A 14,180-nucleotide genomic window follows, 5' to 3' on the forward strand; every position below is an offset into this window, starting at 1 on the left:
CACTGTTTATATTCTTGTGTCGAAGTGAAACACTAAAAAGCCGAAAGTCCGGAGATAAAAGAGTGAGTTTTAAAACACATAAAAACGACTTCTTTTTGGAAAAGCTTATTTACTTAAATATTGTTCTGTAACGTCCCGCGACGTGAAATGGAGTTTCTTAATGTACAAAAGTATGTTGGATAATAACCGAAAAATTTTCTTGGTTAAAATTAAAGGAAACACAATTATTATTTGAAATTAAAATAAATAATATCAAGAACTTGTGCTATGTATGAAAAATATTCATTTTAAATAAGTAAACTATGTCAATAAACCATAAAACCACAACAATCTTTTTTTTTGCAGAAATTATATTTCAATAAATTTTCAGTAGCGAGTTATCGATATACTTAATTGCATTTACAATATAAAATGTGAAAGAAAATGTCTTATTTTTTAGTTTATGCGGCATATGTTACCCGTTTTTTAAGACATATATGAATGGATATGTTTTGTCTTTAGTATATATCTGTCCGTCTCTAGACTAATAAATTTTAGTTTAAACATTTGATGCTGATTTGCACGAATAAACAAATTAAAACATTAGCCAAACAGCGGTTGCTAACGATGTCAGAAAAAGTGACTTGATTTGAACTTTTTCCAAAATAGTAATTATTTTATCTAACAAAAAAAATATGTTGAGAGTATGAAATAAAATCCATAACGACATACCTCCGATAACTCTTTTCGCAGAACTCGTTTCTAAATTAAAAACTCGGCTCCCTACGGTCGCCTCGTCCTGAAACATCTCACTCTTTCTATAAAATTTGAGTTACCGGACCGTATTTATAATAATGTTAGCACTAACAAGTATTTAAAATAACAAGTACTTAATAATTTGTTTGTTTTATTTATTTTTATTCATTATAATAATCCCATTTCTTTATCAGAAACTTTTAAACGAAATAAATCCTACTTGGCTAGAAATAACGGCAAATTTGTGTTAGGCTCATCTGGCAACGTTGCAAATTATTTAAATGATAACTATGAGATTTTTACACATTTTTTCGTCGCCCTCTATCGAGTGGTAGCTTTATTAAATGTATTGTTGCTGTGATTTGAGTTATCTACGCGCGCGATTGGTGTCCAAGCTTTTCGCCGGCGTTTGACGGCCGACTGTTGGTGCGCCATCTCTTGTTCGCCGGCCGTTGGCCTGTTCGCTCCAAACAATAGCATGGGTCTATCTATATGTATTTAATCAATGACTTTAGTAAGCCGAGCCTAGGGATCATAGCCCTGCTCATTTATTTTACACTAGTTTAATGTTCTTGACTATATTATCACCTAATGTTATTCACGCGTAAGTAATTCGCGCTGTTATTAGAGGTAAGATTTTATCATTTATTATTCTTGATTATGTAAATGTTCCGTATTCAAATTTAAATACCAGAAAAATAATTTCGGTAATCTTAATTACCCCACACTCGCAGTTGCAGGTATTACTTAAACCAGCTGTTATTATTAATAATTAATAACCTATGGAGCGAAACTGTATCTCATTTATCTTTCTCAGGTCCCGAATCAGCCTCTCCTGGACCTAAGCGGCACCCTTTGTGACGGCCATCAGCATAAACCTGGGACACTAGATAATTGAAAATAAGCAAGAAAGTAAAAGATTCGACGTCAAAAAATTCTTTTCTTTGAAGTCATCAATGAATTGCAGAAGTTAAATCTAAAAGTCAGGGGTTTCATTTCAGTTAATGGTTCCAACTTTTTAAATCGGTAAAAATATTCTGCTCAGTATAATATTTTTTCGACAAGTTACCTTTACCGATATATTATATAATTGTTCATTTGAAAATATAATTGTCATATAACAAATTTTCTGTTACAGTAACTAATTTTAACGATATGTTTTTATCATGGAAGTTATGTATATTATTCATTTTGTTCAGTAAATAAAACTATTGCCCTGTAAAAATAACGAAAGCTTAGTTAATAATGTTGGATGTACAGTAGAAATCATAGAGGTTCAGTAGAAATTGAACAGGTTCGTTAGAAAATTATGGTGTTCTTTATAGTTAACACCCACACATGATACATAACCTCATTATTTTTTTAGAATATGCATGTTAGTCTTTATTATATAGAATCATTTATTTGTTATTATTTAAACAATGAAGACTGTTTATTACTATTATTTTACTGTTTATTGTTATTTTTTTTTTACTATGTATAGGCCTTTGTTTTATTTTCCCAATAAAAATATTTGTTAAAAATATTGTTTCCTACCTATTGTTACAATTACCCGTATGTACTTATAGATTACTATTTTTTACTAAATAGTATTCATTAAAAGGTGCCATCGCCAGTTAGGTCCATAGTATAGGCTATACCATGTCTCCTTCTACCATGAGTTATGTCAACCAGACACTCTAGCATTTCTACTGAACATCTGTTATTTTTACTAAAGACAGCACAATTAAATACTTGCACATTGTACTGGTCACGTTTTATTTTAATACTTACAATTTCTACTGAACAAACTTATTAATGTACATAACAAACTATTTAAGTTACCTAAAAAAAATGCATTTTATACTTATCATTTAATTACAAGCCTTTTTAAATTTTGCCAATTTGTTGCGTGTTTCAACGAACGAAACATTTTTTTTACGCCGATAGTGATACCAGAAATTTTTTGTTAGCGAGTGGACAAGTCATAAGCTACAGATATTTATTTTTCAGAATGGTCAAACAGCAGAGTAGAAATTGCTATAATCCCACACCCATTCAATTTAAAAGGGCTTTAAAAAATTGTTTGTAATGAAATAGAGAGTGAGAATAGCTCAGAATAAGATTTATTGCACGGTGTAAAGTACACGCTCCTATGTGGTAGCCATGTCTAGAACAAAATACATATTTCAAATTAAATATAAATTGTTATACACGCCACTGATAGTGTTTCTTAACCTACCATAACCTTGGCTAGGATTAAGAACCAAAAAGCGGCGCACAGATAAGCAATCTGCAAAAACACGATAAAGGCCAGTCATGTATCAGTTGGTTGCCGTCTTTAACAATGATGGATTTTTCCAATTCAGAACGTGTCGACATGGTAATGCTTTATGGTGTAGCGGTTTTCCATAAATGTGTGGGCCGGTATCGTAAATGACCGCTTAGTTGGACCTTATGTTTTACCAAACAAACCAAACGCGGCACAGTACCTCGAGTTTTTAAACAATGTCTTGGAAGAGCAGCTAGATGTGCAAGTGGCTCTAGGTCAACGAGTTCGCATGTGGTACTTGCATGATGGAGCACCACCACATTTCGCTAGGCCAATCACTGAATGGTTAAATAACCATTTTCCTAACCAATGGGTCGGTAGAAACGGCCCAGTAACTTGGTCTTCGCGTTCACCCGATCTTAATCCGTGTGATTTTTGTCTGTGAGGTTGGATAAAACAGTTGGTTTATGGAAATCAAGTGTCCAGAAACTATCAAAGAGCGAAAGAATTACTCAATAGCAAAGTGGTGAGGGAGTCAAAATCGCAAAAGAACTCCTCTAATTGATCCACTATAACCATTCCCCACATATACTTATAGAAGCATAAAAATGTTATAAGTAGGTATATAAATATTTCTATGAAACAATTTTTGTTAATAAATATTACTTTATTTCTTACATTTAACTAAAAAAGTATATAGAATTTAAAACCTGATTGATGTCGAAATCACCCGTTGCCGGAAGTTTTCTTAAAACTTTATTTAATTTATTCTTCGTTAAATCAGTCACGGATCCATCTCCCACAAAATCACTAAAAAATCAACATTACAACGCAATCGATATAAAACAACACACAAACTTACTTTTTGCCAAAGCTGTATTTTTCCGTTAATAATACAGACAGATTTTCCAAAATTGGCAACGAGTGTAGTGCCACGAACTGTTCCCTACAAATCTATAAAAAAATTTATCTCACCATTGACCAAAATGCTAAAACCACTATACCTTATTCATTATATGTACAGTAGAAGGGTGCGTCCAATAACAGTCGTGCACAGAAACAAAAGTAACTCCTGCTCGCTCGCAATACAAAGAAGTTAACATCATATGACTAGAATCCAACGAATGTATGAAATTAGGAGGAAAAGCATTTTTTTGCTTCATCACATTTGGTTTTCTGTAAACAAAGCCTTAGTTCAAATAGTAAACACAGTTATTCATTCTTACTCAAATTGATCCATATGATATGGCTTATAAACCATCGAGCTCCCCAAATGCTTGTACTTAATGTATGGTTGTACAATAGGCAAACCCATTGGTGTCACCCATTCTACATGTTGCCCACTAGACGAAATTAATCGAGCACATTCCGTAAACCAGTCTTGAATTTCTCTTGTCGACGTAAACATAGACCTCAAGGAATCAAAAGTGCGTCCAGTCAAATAGGAAGACGCGGCCCAAACTAGATCTTTGGGGAACTCATCTATATCCTTCAATTGTCTGGCTATTTGCAACCGGGCACCAAATCTTGTCACCCCATAAACGGTGGTCATGATGGTCTGTTTAATAACTTTACGCTTCACAAAACCATGAAGGGCTTTAGCAACCTACACAAACAAATAAAATTTCGTTTTTGTTACAGAACCTACCCAAACCACAGAAATATGTATGACCAGCATATACTGCATAAATTGGATTAAACTAACTACCTGATTGCCGTTGGCCGCATCCACTAAACGCTGTTGTTCCACTAGCATCACAACAGCACTGTAGACATCTTGAGGCACCTGAGAAGGACACAAATTTACGCTGTACGCCCCTGCACTGTCTCTTCCTAAAGCCGCATAGTGTTGCAAACCATTACAACTACCGTCTTGGTGCACGGGAAAATGAGATCTATAATTTTCCGGATTATCGGATCTGACGGCATTAGCTATTTCCATACAGCAAGCCAAAGTCTGCCATGGTTCTTCGGATTCCATCCACCACCGTTTACCAGTGAGCGGATTATCAGCCGAATCGAGTATGTCGTCCATCATCGTGTCGGCAAATGCCAATCGATCGTCAATCGAGTCTCGTTTCTTCAAACCTGTTAAGTTAATCAGGTGGAGTTTAAGCCAATTCAGACCTTCGGGTCCTAGGGGCCTCGACTCGGCGAAAACTAACATCGATCGTGCTAGATCGGAACCTAGATGGTTGAGATGCGGAGGTATGGGGTAGACGCGACCACGAAAGTCCATATTGTGAGGTAGCCAAAAAATGTCGTTCCTGTACTGTTGGAAGAGTTTAGTTTATGATGTGTGAGGTATAAAAATTCTTACGTGATTGGCTAATGATAGACGGTACAGGCAGTCGCACCAGAGAGAGTACATTTCCGCTTTTTTTCTACGATATTGTAGTTTTTGGCGGAAAATCTTGAATTTTTCGGTCTTGTCCATTTCGTTAGTGAGGGAAGGCGGTTTGGATAAAGAAGCTGGGTGTTCGGGGACGTCGAGCTTTGCAGAGCCACCATTCTTGAAGACCTAATAAAACATTGTGTTGATTTTAACAATTCCACAATGTATAATGTATTATCATTATTATTTTCTTAAAGCACGCCAATCTACTTTAAGATATTTAAGCTATTACAATCTTTTTTGTTCCAGTCTTGTCAAGAAATATATAAAATCTCAAGACTCGTTTCCAATCCCTTGGACGTACTTATTTAATAATTGTCAGTTTCACAACTATCACGACATGAATATGTTCAGAATCGATTATACACTCACCGGCACTCACGGACCACTCGTTGTTTTTAGAACTAGAAATGTGGAAAATAAAGTACGATTTCGGTTGCAATACTTTGCAATTGTTATGCAACGTTTATTGTAATATTTTTAACTAAAGAACTAAAAAATATATTATTTTAATAGAAAATGATAAAAATTCAATAATCAAACAAAACTGATAAAAATAACATACAATGAAATTAATCAGAGTCCGTATCGACCAAAATAATATTAGTTGAACCCACAAACAATTCCAAATCGACGAATTCCTGTTTTTGCGGCAACTTTATTGGATGTATTTTTGGGTTTCTATAAGCTCATTGTATTTATTTATATTCATCAAATATAATTAAAATGATTAAAAGAAGATGTACGACACAAAGGATAGTAATTTCGTGTTATTAAATCTTAAATTATAATAAATAAAATTTTCATTTAATTAACTAAATAAGTATTAAATTTCACACCCCTTGGAGCTTTAATAATATATGTACCATCATCTATCTATTTAACTTTTTATAGGCAGTTGCCTTAAATGGAAAAAGCAATGAATTACACTATGTAACAAAATTATAGAAAAATAATATTTATCTGACTTTTTTTGTGGTTTTGGGTGTAATTTAGTCTATACTTAGAGAATATGAATTTGGTTCGTACAGAGAATCCCTAATATAAAAAATATTTAACTATTTGTTGTTTAGTGAAAAATGTCAAAATTTTAATTAAAAAAAAAACGAAAGCAGTTTAATTAATTGGAAATACTACAAAGAAGAAAAAAGGCATAAATTATTTACAAAAAAAAAATAAAAATGAACCTTCGCCTGGCCCTGGGGCTTGGGAGGGCTGCCACCAATTAAATTATAAAATATATTTACCGTACAAAAATATATAACAACCAGTAAGATGGTTACTTGGTTCTCTTAAAAAACGGGAAATGGCAAATGCTACAGACTTAGGTAAGGTTTCCTCGAAACCATGCTTCCAAACTTGACCAGCAACTTCCGCAGTAAACAAGATGAACCCATGGTTTATCCTGGTTCTTAATAGTTCCTCAAAGTACGCTTCATATGCTACCCAGAACTTTGTCGTAGGAACTATTTTATGTTTCACTTAGTCAACAGTTTTGTAATAACCGTAAATGTAACAAAAAGAAGTTGCAGATAATTTACACCTGCGTGTGGCTACGATTTTCGAATTTAAACGCAAAATACATACATTTTTTTTTTCTTTTACAAAAAAAATTAAATAAATGAAAATAGGGACAGTTCGACCAAACGAACCACAGCATGTCAAAAGTTACATCAGGATACAACGATAAATGTGAAAAAAGCAAGATAATAATTTTTTTGTTACACAGTGTTATTCATTCAGAATATTTCAAATAGATAATTGTAACTGGAGACTCTACAATTTATGTGGCTGACATCATCTAATAAGACTAAATGAGTAGCAAAACAGTACTTACGAAAAAAAAAATTGGTCGAAGGTTATTTCGACAGGACTTCCCTCCCCCCGAAGTGCAGTGCCCCAAATTACGCTTCTTTGAAAAATTAAAAAATTGATTTTGCGAATTTGTATTCAATAAAACAAATACAAGAGTACGCTCTTTTATAAAATTTATTATACACATTTTTGAGATGCCATGACATTGATAGGGAGATTGGGCAAGTTTTGGTTAGATTTCCAGAGAGAGTTAGAGTTTAAAATCCATTTACTATGTACAATTTTGAAGGTACGTCATCGCATTAGTGGTGGGGATGATCAGACAAATTTTGGTTAGCGTTCTACCATCTACATGAGTAATTCTTATTCCTATTAATTATTCCTAATATAAATACAAAATTTGACAACAAGCGGCCCAGTACTTTCGGAGATTATCTGTCTAATAAAAATCCCGGACGACAGACAGACAGACGGCAACGGGAGACCTATTTCTTCGTCCTCTAGAGGTCATGAAAGGTCGAGAAAACTTTTTTGTTTTTTTTGTGTCTTTAATATATTCTTTTTCATTTTCCCAACCAGATGTTTTTTTGCAAAGGATTTTCAAGAATTGCCACTTTTTATGCAAACATTTTTTTTTAATTTTTTCACTTTTATTGGAGTTTTAACTACTTTTTTGTCGTAATATAGAACACGTATACGATGCGCGCCGGAATAGGACGTCGAGTTCGAGCAAAGAGCTCGGTGTCGGTGTCGAGATCACCGAGACCGGTGTGAACGTTGGCATGTAACGCCGTGCTATATAGAAAAAGAGAGAGAAATAAATAAACCATCAAACAGTATGTACATGAAACGCCTCAGAGAGTGGTTGGTGGTGCTGACTCCATTTCTTAGGACCCCCAGAATACTCTAAGAAAACACAACCTACATCCACTGCCACAGACCACAACGATCCTCAGAATGCAGAAAGTGATGCAATTAAATTTAATTCTGCGTTTATTTGTCTTCTTTTTTTGCTAATTTATACAGCATGTCTCAATAGTGCATAGTTCTTTAATAAAATAACGATGACTAGTTAAATTAATAATTTTTAAAGTTTGTTTTTACGAAATTTTTCAGGGTGGCCGATTTTTTTTTTGCCGGTCAGTGTATTTTAAATCCAATAAGTTATAAATACTGCTCTAGCATTTCTAAATATTTACTTGTTACTTTAGTTGGTAAATTACACATTGTACTTTAATTTTTTTTATACAATATTATTATAATAATTAATTATATTTCTATATGATAAATAAATAAAAAAAAGTATATTTTATAATAAACAACAATTGACAATACATGGATATTTACTCTAATTAACACAATCATCATCATTAATCATCATTTTGTCAAAAAATACAAATGCAATATATTTTTGGTTTTTATTATTTTTTAAGAGAAAATTATTGACTTGGCCGCGTATACGTGCTTAATTTATATAAATTGACAATGCAGAGTTAAAACTCCAACCGTGCGTCCCTGGGTCGACGCACTCTTTTTTTTCTCTTTCGTAAGGCGCGTAATCCTAGGTACGACTTACGACTTCACAAAAAGTTTGGCAAAGTAATTATGATAAAAATCAAGGCGGATTCATAACTCACGGACACAGGAATATGTTATTTTATAGCATTTAAAAAGTATTTACTATGAAACATTTTGCGGGGGCATCGTCACATTATTGGTGGGGTTGAGAAGTATGATAAGATGAATTTTGGTTAGTATTTTGCCATCACGATATTCACAACATAGATTCTGCCAATTCTACAGCAACTTAAAAAGGAGCATCCGTTTTTTTTTTTTTAATTTAACATAATACGTATTTTTATTAGTTTTTAAGATCAAAGTTGTGGTGTTAAATCTATTAACAAACTTTTTAATTTTTAACAAGCTACAATTTGACCACAAATCACACCAATCATCAACCAAAAAAATATAAAATTTTACAAAAATTAAAAAATATTTATATCAATCCCACCTACCTCTAAAATCACATCAAAAATAGGTGTGTTCACCTTCCAAGGAACTGCGGCCAACTGATTTAAAGCATCCAAAGGCGGATACAACTGCTGCGGATCAGACTGATACAATCTACTCTTCTGAGAAGAGGCCTGTGGTGGCAACCTAACCACATCACACGGAACCACCAAATACCCCCCATTATCTACAGACGTCCACGGAACTGGTGGGCAAAACATTGGCAGATCATAAGCAGGAAACGTCAAAGTCTCCGGCATCGAAGCCCGGATCAAACGCGACAAAACCGGATGCGGTTTCACCTCTTCTTTGAGTATGCGACCCTGCGTCCTGAACAGCGTATAGAAAGCCGGATGATAATTTTTATGTTTGCTATTGAGTTTCATCACATTCACGTCCACTTTCAAATCGTGCATGACGATTCTGTAGAGGAATTTGCCTATTGTTTGAAGCGTGGTAGGCGTCCACGCACGATGGTCCATTGATAATGTAGCCCCACTACTCTTCATATTATACTCAATCCACTGCCACTGCTGACGGGGATTATGATAATGAGTTTTAGTAGGTACAACGTCGAGTTCTTCATGCTGATTTGAGTAATTATCACAGTATTTTGTATGGATTGCGGCAACTTTGTCCATAACTCCAGTTTTCTGTTTGCGTAGCATTTTATATCTACTGTATACTTTATGACCTAACTGTTTATGCAACTGATTCACTGTAGGACTGTATGTTTCTGAGCCTTCAGCAAGTTGTTTGGCTTCACTAACAATTATAGTGACAAAGTCCTTGACGGGAATAGACCTCAAGAATGGCTCATAATTGAGTGGACTTCGCTGAGCGGCTAGAGCGCTTAAGTCGCGGTTGAACGCTTTAGCGGCTGTTTCCTCCCAATTTTTTACATGTTCTGTCATTAATTCCCGATATTTTTTTACTTCGTTTGAAACGTTTCCTGTACTTTCAACACTCATCACTGTGAGATAACCGTCCTTCTCTAAGTCTAACTGTTTTTTTATTGTTGACTGCATAAAGCTAGTAGTAAAAATGCCAGTTTTACTTGTTGGCTTACACTCAAGAGGTCTGAACTGTCTTGAATCATTCAAAACATTCACTAATTCATTTCTATATTGCACCATGGGCTTGTAATATTTAGGAACATAATTTGGATCACATTTTTGCATAGTTTTTATAACAATCTCTCTTTCGTCGTTAAGAAAAGTACCTTTATTTAATATCTTGTCGAAAGAATATCCATTACTGGCTGCTTCATTCGCGTAAATCCTAATTTGTTTAAGATAATGGTCCTGAAAATTCGCCCTTCCATAACATTCTAGAATTGCAACGTAACTCTGTATATTTAATTTAATGTTTTCCTTTCGTATCATTGCTATCACTTCTTCTAGTCGAACAGTGTCACCTTTAGCGGCAAAACCTTTTAAAATCGCGTTATAAACTTTAACATTCTTAATAACAGCAAACGATGAATCCTTTCCCTTTGTTGCTCTCTGATGGTGAAACATTAAAGCATTTAAACCCCGCGACGGATTTTTTAAATTAGTACACATTTCTAAATATGACGCTAACGTTCTAACTGCAACTTCATGTCGAGCTTGTTTGCTTAAATCACTTCCTACTTCACCACCAACCCCTTCAGCAACTTCTAACTCAAACTCTGCTTCACCATCATGTAGTTCATCGATAACCTCTGGTTGGAGCGAATCTACTTTAGGGATTGAGTCAAGCAAGTCAGTGGTAGTCTCCACCGGTAACGTAACAGTGGGAGGTTCTATCTGAGTGGGTATTTCATCAATTGTAACAGTGCGGCCGTCTTGCGACGATTCATTCAAAATGTCATTTTCCCCACTAGTTACACTATCTATCACAGCCAAATTATTATAAGTATGTTCCTGAACATGTTCATTATTCTTAGCTAAGTCCTTCAACTTATAAAGTTCGCTTAAATTTAAATTGGTCGTAGCTAAAAGCTTGAGGTCATTCCACGTCAATTTCTTAATGTTGGTTTTCTGTTGTTTTGTTTTAGAGTCAGTCACTGAAAGTATAACAGATAAAGGAAAATTTTAGTAATTCTACATACTACTACATACCAACTAGTAAATCGTAGTACGTTTTTTTCGACTTTGATCGTTTTCGCCCTTTCTTCTGAGTGATGTTGGGTATAGTTATGCCCGACTGGTTTCGAATACATGCTAAAACACGATTTTTAAACCAATTTTGATGATATAAACGTACAAACCTAAGCAGTAGCCGTTAAATTGTTTATTTAGGGACCCTCCTTCCCTAACCTTAAAATTCACATTTTCACTGCTAAAACTAGATGACACACCCGAAAATTTTCGCAAACACGTCAATCTCGCGTTCAATAACCGATACATTTTAACATTTCTTGTGGATACCTTTCAGATAAATAGAAAAAGTATAAAAAACTATTTAAATTTAATTCTCACGTGCCGTCACAAATACACCATTTTAATTACATAAGTTTAGTAACATTGAGTTACAGTAGAGGGCGCTATTACAGGAAACTGTTAAATCCTGGAATAAATTAAGTTAGTAACGTTAGATGTCGACACCTTTGGTGGCAAGGGGTAGTTTTGTACTATTTTTGAATAATTGCACTCATCAGTCTTCTTCTGCCCTTCCACAAGGCAGCAGAAGAACCTACCAGTGAACAGCGGTTCATACAAAAACTAGGTTCATTTATTAATTATAGTGTTGCTTACAAATACGTTGGTGAGTATTTTTTTAATTTTTGAAATTAGGTACTTGTTTATTATTTGTTCATTCAGAAACAAAACGTAAATAAACTCAAGCTGTTGATTGCGCCACCGTTTCAATTAACTTCTTGAGGCTCGAAAAATGCGATAAAATTTTTCCTTTAACTCGCCGCCACGCACTTGATAAATTCAAAAAACAACATAATTAATAGACATGAGCAGGGCGCCACTATAAATTGCAGCCATCTGCCTCTTTATTTAATGCTTGTCATGTCCGACTTTGTTAATTTTTTAATAATGGATGCACCCCTCACGAAAGAGGAAGGAAAAAAACTGATTCTAGGAAGAACTTTAACAACCTTGGCAAAGAGGTCGAGTGCTGGGGTCAGCGATACAAAACTTATCGCAAAATAATTAAATTTGTTCTCGCCATAGTTTGCGTTAATTGATTTAGTAGTGTTTATTTGTATTTCTAGATTCAAGGAGATGCGGTTGTTCATCCTAACTCTCGTCATAATTTCGACCACTTCCGGGCCAGCAGCAGCTGTTGGAAGAAGCACAGTCACGTGAGTATCTGCTTCAAAAATAGCCTTCATCCGAAAATGTTTGTTTTCTTAAAATATTGCAAGTGAAAACGACGACAGCGAAACAGTAGCGGCCCTGAATGAGGGATCAGATTTATTTTGTAAATATCATGCAAGAACTCGTAACAACAGCTTCATTGATAGTTTGGATTATCAGCTTGTTGCCTGCATAAGCGAAATGCAATATCACATGTACGAGGGTGGTTTGAGAAATAAGGTCCTTCATCGGTTCGTACTGAATAATGTGTGAGATTTTCAAATTTCAGTCTGTTGAATCAAACTGTTTTAACAAAATTTAAATTTAAGTGATTGATTCACCTGTAGCAGAAAACAGTGATCGAATATTTGTCGGCGGAAAATTTCGGATTTTTTAAATATCATTCCTCATTAGTATTTGTAAAGAATTAAGGTAACCATTATAGGAACATCCGAAAGAAAATTCAACAAATTATCGTCCATCTGATTTTCCGGGTGCTGGTAAAAACACATTTCCTTCAATAAAACTATTTTAAATAATATTAATATTTATATAATAACCACCGTCACTGAAAAATATAAAATTTACAATAAAAATTAGCCTCATTTTTTTACACTTTCGTTATAACAATATTGTATAGTAGACATACAAACATGTATCGTACCAACCGCTGACAGCTTTTACTTGTAGTTTTAATTAAAATTTGTATTATTTTTTCACATTGGTTGTTATGTTTTAATCTAAAAGAAGATTAAACGTTCGAATGCATTTTTCAAAAGAGGAATTGTGCAAAAAGATAAATATTGTTTTTCAGAATGATATAAGTGGAGTTAAAACCAATCGATTTTCGGACACTGCGAGATCCAAATCAAGTAAAGGGTCTTTGAATGATTCGTTTGTAGTTTTTGTATCATAAAGAAGCACTCATTTGTTTTATGAGTTATTTTTTCGCTGCTGCTTTTAACAAACTACAAACTACCGAACTTTGTGGTAGAAAAAAAATGTCGACAAGGATGGGATCGAACTAACGCGAACAAAGCTCAAGTTCTGTGAGAAATCCACACGTAACTCAAATATCAGCTATACGCACAAAAATGTTTGTAAAGTAATTGTGGACTCATAAACCACAAATAGAAGGTAATATAAGAGCATGTTATGCCCTAAAGTGTAAATATGAGTCACTACAAAAAAAAAGAGTTTACGTCATTTAATTGTTGGTGGAGATTAGATAAATTTTAGTTAGCACGATATTCTTAACTAAATGAGGCAATTTATTGAATCAAGAACTGCTCCTTCGATTTTCTCGAAATTTTGGGAATACAGTACTGTTATTATTATTATTGCACTGCATCTATCCAAACTGATATATGTACAGTTTAATGCAATGTTAAAATAGGTTGTGAACAGGATCAAGCACTAAATTAAATCGTTTATAAACAATTAATAATTTATAATTTAAATATTCTTGAGAAAAAAAAAATAAAAAACATCCCTCTTTTCTCTTACACGAAAAATCGGAAAGAAAAATTGGATGAACATACGCACATATGGAAAAGAGTGTATAAAAAACAAAACAAAATATGCAACAAAAAGACGTCAAAAAAAATTTGATTAAAAATAAGACAAAATTACCTATCAAAGTCGCCTTCATAAATGATAAAAATATATATATAAAAAA

At 33.9% G+C, this 14,180-nt stretch overlaps 2 protein-coding genes across 2 annotated transcripts in view; one reads left to right on the forward strand and one right to left on the reverse strand.

Moving 5' to 3' along the window:
- Positions 1 to 3,632: 3,632 nt before the first annotated feature.
- LOC135132965 (DNA-directed RNA polymerase, mitochondrial-like) lies at positions 3,633 to 11,707 on the reverse strand. Its single transcript, XM_064061184.1, has 9 exons — positions 11,461 to 11,707; positions 11,312 to 11,413; positions 9,212 to 11,256; positions 5,307 to 5,507; positions 4,695 to 5,258; positions 4,213 to 4,592; positions 3,991 to 4,162; positions 3,849 to 3,940; positions 3,633 to 3,796 (listed from the first exon to the last, which is right to left on the reverse strand). Exons 1-9 carry the CDS (start codon positions 11,597 to 11,599, stop codon positions 3,667 to 3,669), a joined length of 3,825 nt encoding a protein of 1,274 aa, XP_063917254.1. The 5' UTR covers positions 11,600 to 11,707; the 3' UTR covers positions 3,633 to 3,666.
- Positions 11,708 to 11,841: 134 nt separating this feature from the next.
- Positions 11,842 to 14,180, forward strand: part of LOC135132966 (putative leucine-rich repeat-containing protein DDB_G0290503) — a 33,034-nt gene continuing 30,695 nt past the window's right edge. Inside the window, exons 1-2 of the mRNA XM_064061185.1 lie at positions 11,842 to 11,957; positions 12,418 to 12,507. Of these exons, the coding sequence (XP_063917255.1) occupies positions 12,428 to 12,507 (80 nt within the window). The 5' untranslated portion in view covers positions 11,842 to 11,957; positions 12,418 to 12,427. The remainder of the gene's footprint in view (positions 11,958 to 12,417; positions 12,508 to 14,180) is intronic.

Source organism: Zophobas morio, unplaced genomic scaffold (assembly GCF_036711695.1).
Source record: "Zophobas morio isolate AGI-343-1 ecotype UQ-CSIRO unplaced genomic scaffold, CSIRO_AGI_Zmor_V1 ptg000021l, whole genome shotgun sequence".
NCBI lineage: Eukaryota > Metazoa > Arthropoda > Insecta > Coleoptera > Tenebrionidae > Zophobas > Zophobas morio.